The sequence below is a fragment of the Populus euphratica genome, unplaced genomic scaffold (assembly GCF_000495115.2).
Source record: "Populus euphratica unplaced genomic scaffold, PopEup_1.0 scaffold23.1, whole genome shotgun sequence".
Classification (NCBI taxonomy): Eukaryota; Viridiplantae; Streptophyta; class Magnoliopsida; order Malpighiales; family Salicaceae; genus Populus; species Populus euphratica.
The window spans coordinates 570,346-576,498 of record NW_011499892.1 but is presented as its reverse complement, the minus strand read 5'-3'; the positions used below and the strand labels follow the sequence as shown (position 1 = coordinate 576,498).

Sequence of the window (6,153 nt, the reverse complement as noted above, 5' to 3'; positions counted from 1 at the left end):
AAAAAGAAATAAATTTTAACCTATCTGCAAGTTGAACCGCAGTTCCAGACCGGGCTTAAAGGAAAAGAATATCCCTTCAATCGCACAAAGACGTTTACGGCCAGTGCTTTTATTTGCGGAAGTTCAGAAAAAAAGGAGCATTGCTGTGTTACGGAGGGGATAAAAAGGTCAATTTATGCTATGTTTCTTCATTACTTTAGATTTAGGTTTGGAATAAGAAAAAGTTTAAAGGGAAGCAGTAAAGAAGAGAACTTCCAAATTAAGTTCCTCCTCCTGGTGGGGTTCGCCTTGAGAAATCTCACTGTGTGCTAGCTAGCTAGGATGTAAGAGAATAATAATTACAAAAAGATAGAGAGACAGAAAGGGAGAAAAATCCTCAACAAAATAATGCAAAACGAGAAATTCCACAAATTAAACTCAATTTTAACGTGAAAAAGAAGGAGGAGGAGAAAGAATAATGTTCTTCTATGCACAGTGCTTTGAAAGTTGATTAACTATGAAATCCTCTTCGAAAACTATAAACTGCTCTTAAATTACCACGGCATGAAAGAAATATATATTGTATAAAAGAGAGAATTTGAAAGGAAAAGGAAGTCGAATCTAAAATAATTCAGTAATATATATTTCATAAAAAGTTCCATGGGAAATTACATAAATAAAACTTTAAATTTACTTAATGCATGGTTTAAACAAAGTACTGTATTATAAGCTGGAAGAGCCCGTCAAGAAGCCAATCATGCTAGTTGTGGGGCAGAAGAAAAGGCTGAGAAGAGAAGACCTATCTATCCATCTCTAGCTCTTTGCACGCCTTTACCATCCTCAAAGCTTTTTAAGCTTCTCAATCTTCCAGGACTTCTATAAGCCAGCCGTCCTTTTAATATCATGATTCCATTCAAATTAAGGTCCTTTCTAGGGTTTGGGTGTTTTATAACAGGAACAAAGGAAAAGACAGAAAGTGCCAGCGTCATCCCTTCAAAAGAAAAATTATTAAAGAAATACTTGTAAGTAAAGCGAGAGTAAAAAGAAGGGAAAAAAAGTTTGAGTGGGGTAGGGATTCTTCTTCTTAGCCATCGCTTACCTCTCTCTCTCTCTCCCCTTAGTATAATTGCTCCTTTTAAAAAAGAATTTGTATTTTTCATACCATTATTTTTTCTTTTTTTGTATTTTCTATAATTTGCCACCCCCATCCTCGGTCTGCCACTGTAATCATAACCTCCTGTACATGTTATCTAGAAGAGAGATACTGATTATTTCTCTTTCGGTTATTTTTTCTCCTCCTTCCTTTATATAGGCATAAATAGACAGAAAGGCGAGTTATTGGGTAGTAAAGGGTTTTTAAGGAAAAACAAACTTGCTGTCTGGTCTTTCTATGTTTTATTGCATGGTGAACCCTATCTTAGCTAGCTTATTAGTTAGTTGATGATCTTTGAGAGGGAGAGAGAAGTTAAAGAAAGATTGGAAAGAGATATATCTGAATTGTGTTGCAGATTTGCTCAGAGAAGCAATCCATGGTTAGATAGCGACTTGGAGAATAACCCATCATGATCACCATCTCCTCACGAGATTTTGGTTTTGCTACCCAATGAATGATGCCTTTCTGTGTCTATAATTCACTGCCACCTGTTCATCAACAAAACTTTGTTTAGTTTAGTTGTGTCCAAAGCTGAGGATTCTCTATTTCTGGCCTTGGTCTTACATCTTGTTGTTGTTTCTTCAAGAGTGCAAAAGTGAACACTTGAACAAAGGTTACTCCAGAGAAAAGTGTTAGCTAGCACGAAATATATCAAACACAACAAAACAAAGTGGTATCACTTCTTGGTTTTTCTTTTTTTTGGAGTTTTCTTCTTCACGGATATGTTCCCTGCAGCCATGTCCAACTCAACTTCTTTGTCTGAAGAAGCTAGTGTCTCTTCTGGCACCAGACTTCAAGAATTTGGTAGCTTAAATCCACTGGCTTCAAACTTCTCTCCTCTGCAGCAGCAGCAACAAAAGATCATCAAGAAGAAGAGAAGCTTACCAGGAAACCCAGGTAGGTTTTTCATTTAGACCCTCCAATCTTGTTTTAGACTATTTAGGAAATTCTAATACCATAAACATAGAAAATGGTTTCTTTATATATGATCTCGCAGACCCAGATGCTGAAGTGATAGCATTATCTCCAAAGACCTTATTGGCTACCCATAGATTTGTGTGTGAGATCTGCAACAAAGGGTTTCAGAGAGATCAGAATCTTCAGCTTCATAGGAGGGGCCATAACCTTCCCTGGAAGCTGAAGCAAAGAAACAGCAAAGAAATTAAAAAGAAAGCTTATGTTTGCCCTGAGCCTACGTGTGTTCACCACCATCCTTCAAGGGCTCTGGGTGACCTTACAGGTATCAAGAAACACTATTGCAGGAAACATGGAGAGAAGAAATGGAAGTGTGAGAAATGCTCAAAGATCTATGCCGTTCAATCAGATTGGAAGGCTCACTCTAAAACCTGTGGAACAAGAGAGTATCGATGTGACTGTGGAACCCTTTTCTCCAGGTAAATTTCTCTTTTTTTTTTCCTTGCCTTTTTATTTTGGGATTTGAATTTTTTTTCTTTTCCTTTCTACACTTACGTTGGTCTCAAAGTCCTATGTTCCCTTCTTTACTTGTTTTTGATGTTTTACAGTTATGCACCGACTTTATATTTTGGATTCTCTAGGGATTCAAAGAAAATTTTGATCTTCTGTTTAAAGTGGGAAGTCTCATGTCTTCGCGATGGTCTTTGTATTTTGTTTCAGTCTGTTCTGTTTTTGTGGTTTGTTTTTTCTTACAAGAGTGGTAGGCTCTGCATGGAATAATATATCTGGAGCTTAAATGCATTGGCAGGTATATCATAGACGTGGACACCATTAATACAAGTGTCTGTTACTGCTAAAACCATAAGAGTAACTGAAAGCAAAGCTTCTGAAATCTGAACCTGCCAATTTCAAATTTTGAAAACAACAAACAAGACACTAAAGAGAACAATCCACTTAAATCTTTTGTTTTATGTATACTTTTGTCTTCTAATTCAAGACGAATCAGCTAAGTATATTCTTGCCTGGGGGTTCTGTGTACATCGTCGTCATCCAGATTGATTAAAAAAAGTAGGATCAATGTCATATTGCATTTACCTCGAAGGGTTTGACGTGCTTTCTTCACCGTGATTACTTCTTTCGGTACTTTATAAATTGAGTGATGACTGCAGTCTCAAAAACAATGATGAACATCTGCTCTTGTCCAAGAAAAAGGTGAAAAGAAAGCCCTTAATTTGCTTTGGGGGGTTTTCATATGGACGAGTAAGAACCGTGATGATTTCTTTCCCTTGAAGAATGCTATGATTCACTTGCAGAAAATACTGAAACCCTGACCTTTCATCATGACAAAAACTGATAAATCTGCAAAGATATCTGATGTGCTAATTTGCTTGCATTTTCTTTCATCAGCATTACAGATTTTGGCCCTTTCGGGGGTTTCAACTCTGAATTGCATATCTTTGTTACATGCATGAGCTCAAGTTTCAGAAGTCATTCATGTCATCGTCGTTTACCAATTTCTTGAAATTTTGAGCCTTTTTACCATCCAAGACTACTATTTCTGCATGCATAAACACCAATCAACTCTCTCTCTCTTTGCACTTTAGTTTTGACCAAAAAGGATTGTTTTACTTTAGTGTTATTGCTATAGCTTTATGGCAATCATGGCACGCACGGTCTTGTGGCTGTCACCCTTTGAGGAGTGCTACAAATTAAGATGAAGTAAATCAAATTAATTACCTTTAATTAGAATAATCAAATTCACATCAATATATCCTTATGATCTTCCTCATTCACCTTTTTTTCTTGATCCCATTTCCCAAATGAATTTAAAAGATTTCCCTGGTTAAACATCTTTTATAAATGGAGTTGATAAACATTAAATTAATTATATATTACCAAGTATATCTGTTCTTTCTTTCTATCTGGACCTTTCCTCCTAGAGCCCTTTTTTTTGCTGTTTTGGTTACCCTCCTCCTCAGCATCGTGATTTTTTTTTAATTTTCAAGTAAAAAGAAAAACATAATCTACTCTCGTATTTAGAAAACTATGCTTTACATGCCCTCTGCGGAAAGTTTAGTTTAATTAAACAAAGAACGTTGTGTTAATTAAGGTCTGAACTCCTAATCACTTCATATATAACTAAATCAAAGAAATGTACCCTCGATAACTAAGAGCTTAAATAGTTAATTACGTACAATGTCAAAGTTTTTAGAGTAGTATTTACCAACAATAATCAAATGTGTTTAACTAAGTTCCCTCATCAGCTATCCTCCTTTTGTTAATCAACAAGTATTAATCGCAAATTAAACTGAATTTGTTATTTTGGTTTGTAATGATAGTGTTGACTGATAATCTCTTTATGTGCCTGCTTTGTTGAAACTGCAGGAAGGATAGCTTCGTTACCCACAGGGCATTCTGTGATGCATTAGCTGAAGAAAGTGCAAGACTCTCAGCTCACCAGCTAATCTCCACAGATCCAAATGCCCAAGCTCTCCTCCTTCAAAACCCACTTCAAGCACACCCCATTTCTCTCTTCTCCGCCCCTAATCCTACTCATCAACAGCAAATCCTCCTTCAAAACCCACTTCAAGCACACCCAATTTCTCTCTTCTCCGCCCCTAACCCTACTCATCAACAGCAAATCTCCCTCGCTTCTCCTTGGGACCCGCCTCGCCATCACAACCCTAGTAGTAATAACCACCAAAACCCAGTTCACATCAAGCCTGAAACTCACAACCATTTTCAAATCCCTCCACTTCTCCAAGAACCACCACCACCAGCATTGCCTAGCCACAAGGGTTTGTTAGCCTCAACCTTCCAAAGCCTATCAAATGCCGTCACGTCATCAGCAGCATCACACCACTTGTCAGCCACTGCACTCCTTCAAAAGGCTGCAAGTGTGGGTGCCGCTCAGACCTCAGTGGGCCACAGCCAAATGACCCAGCTGGACATGGGCGAGTTGGGATCAGCGGGCCAGGTTCATGTCAACTCGGCGAGTCACGTCGCACAGGGTCCTAACTATAACCTTAACAGCCTTGCCACGTGGCAGAAGAGTGACGGCCTGACAAGGGACTTTCTGGGTCTGACCGGTGAATGCGAGGATCATCATGTCCATGCCGGGAGTAATTCAAATGGGAGGAGTGGGGGTGTTAACGCTAGCATGAATGTGAGGGAAATCCTAACATACACAGGGGTTGTAGGGTTCCACCAGCAGCAATACAATGAGAGAGACCACTCACTGCTGAAGCCTCCCGGTGGTTTTGGATTCGCTCAGCCATCCGCCTCTAAAACGTGGGGTGATTGCTAGAGAGCCCCTCAAAAGTAATGAGGGCTAAATGGTAATTCCATTTACTCCCTTCAAAATGACCAAAGTGCCCCTTGTCCCCGTGCCGCGAGAATCTAATGAAGGTTTTTTTTCAAAGAAATTAAGAGCCTTTCGTATGCCATATAAATGATCAACCTCTCATCTTTTATGCAGCAGCTTCACAGCAACATTTTTTTTTTGGGGGTTATCTCTCGTAATTTAAGAATGCTATTAGCCGTTTCCCATCCTGCTTTTCTGTTTTTATCCTTTGCCCTCCTCTTTAATGTTAGATTTAGTTATGGTGATTAAGAGGATGGTGGCTTCCTTGTAACTTTGCTGCGGGAAAATCATATCACAAGCAGAATATAAAGATGTGCAGTAATAATGGAATTCCGTGGGATTTATTTTTCTTGGCTACTGTTTTTTATACCATTTCCTTGAGGACTTTTCCCCCTCTCAATCTAGACAGCTATACGTACATGAAGGTCAATTGTCACTTGTTGATTTCGAGTGTTTAGGCTTTCCCATCCTGCTTTTCTGTTTCTATCCTTTGCCCTCCTCTTTAATGTTAGATTTAGTTATGGTGATTAAGAGGATGGTGGCTTCCTTGTAACTTTGCTGCGGGAAAATCATATCACAAGCAGAATATAAAGATGTGCAGTAATAATGGAATTCCGTGGGATTTATTTTTCTTGGCTACTGTTTTTTATACCATTTCCTTGAGGACTTTTCCCCCTCTCAATCTAGACAGCTATACGTACATGAAGGTCACATGTCACTTGTTGATTTCTGGGGTTTAGGC

At 38.6% G+C, this 6,153-nt stretch overlaps 1 protein-coding gene and 1 long non-coding RNA gene across 3 annotated transcripts; one reads left to right on the top strand and one right to left on the bottom strand.

Annotated features, from left to right (window-relative positions):
- Positions 1 to 1,004: 1,004 nt before the first annotated feature.
- LOC105131387 (zinc finger protein MAGPIE-like) lies at positions 1,005 to 5,765 on the top strand. 2 transcript variants are annotated; one of them, XM_011034334.1, is made up of 4 exons: positions 1,005 to 2,029; positions 2,130 to 2,526; positions 4,433 to 4,535; positions 4,611 to 5,765. In XM_011034334.1, exons 1-4 carry the CDS (start codon positions 1,855 to 1,857, stop codon positions 5,352 to 5,354), a joined length of 1,419 nt encoding a protein of 472 aa, XP_011032636.1. In that variant the 5' UTR covers positions 1,005 to 1,854; the 3' UTR covers positions 5,355 to 5,765. The 2 variants fall into 2 exon arrangements, with proteins under 2 accessions (XP_011032636.1, XP_011032635.1); XM_011034333.1 differs by having other exon boundaries at positions 1,007 to 2,029; positions 4,433 to 4,613; positions 4,689 to 5,765.
- Positions 5,467 to 6,153, bottom strand: LOC105131388 (uncharacterized). The gene is made up of 2 exons (XR_843415.1): positions 5,919 to 6,153; positions 5,467 to 5,636 (listed from the first exon to the last, which is right to left on the bottom strand). It is a non-coding gene; the product is annotated as an uncharacterized LOC105131388 (long non-coding RNA).

Coding starts and splice junctions, on each gene's coding strand:
- LOC105131387 (XM_011034334.1), top strand. CDS start 1,855: ATGTTCCCTGCAGCCATGTCCAACTCAACTTCTTTGTCTGAAGAAGCT. Junction 2,030..2,129: donor AAGCTTACCAGGAAACCCAG/GTAGGTTTTTCA, acceptor ATGATCTCGCAG/ACCCAGATGCTGAAGTGATA. Junction 4,536..4,610: donor CCACAGATCCAAATGCCCAA/GCTCTCCTCCTT, acceptor ACTCATCAACAG/CAAATCCTCCTTCAAAACCC.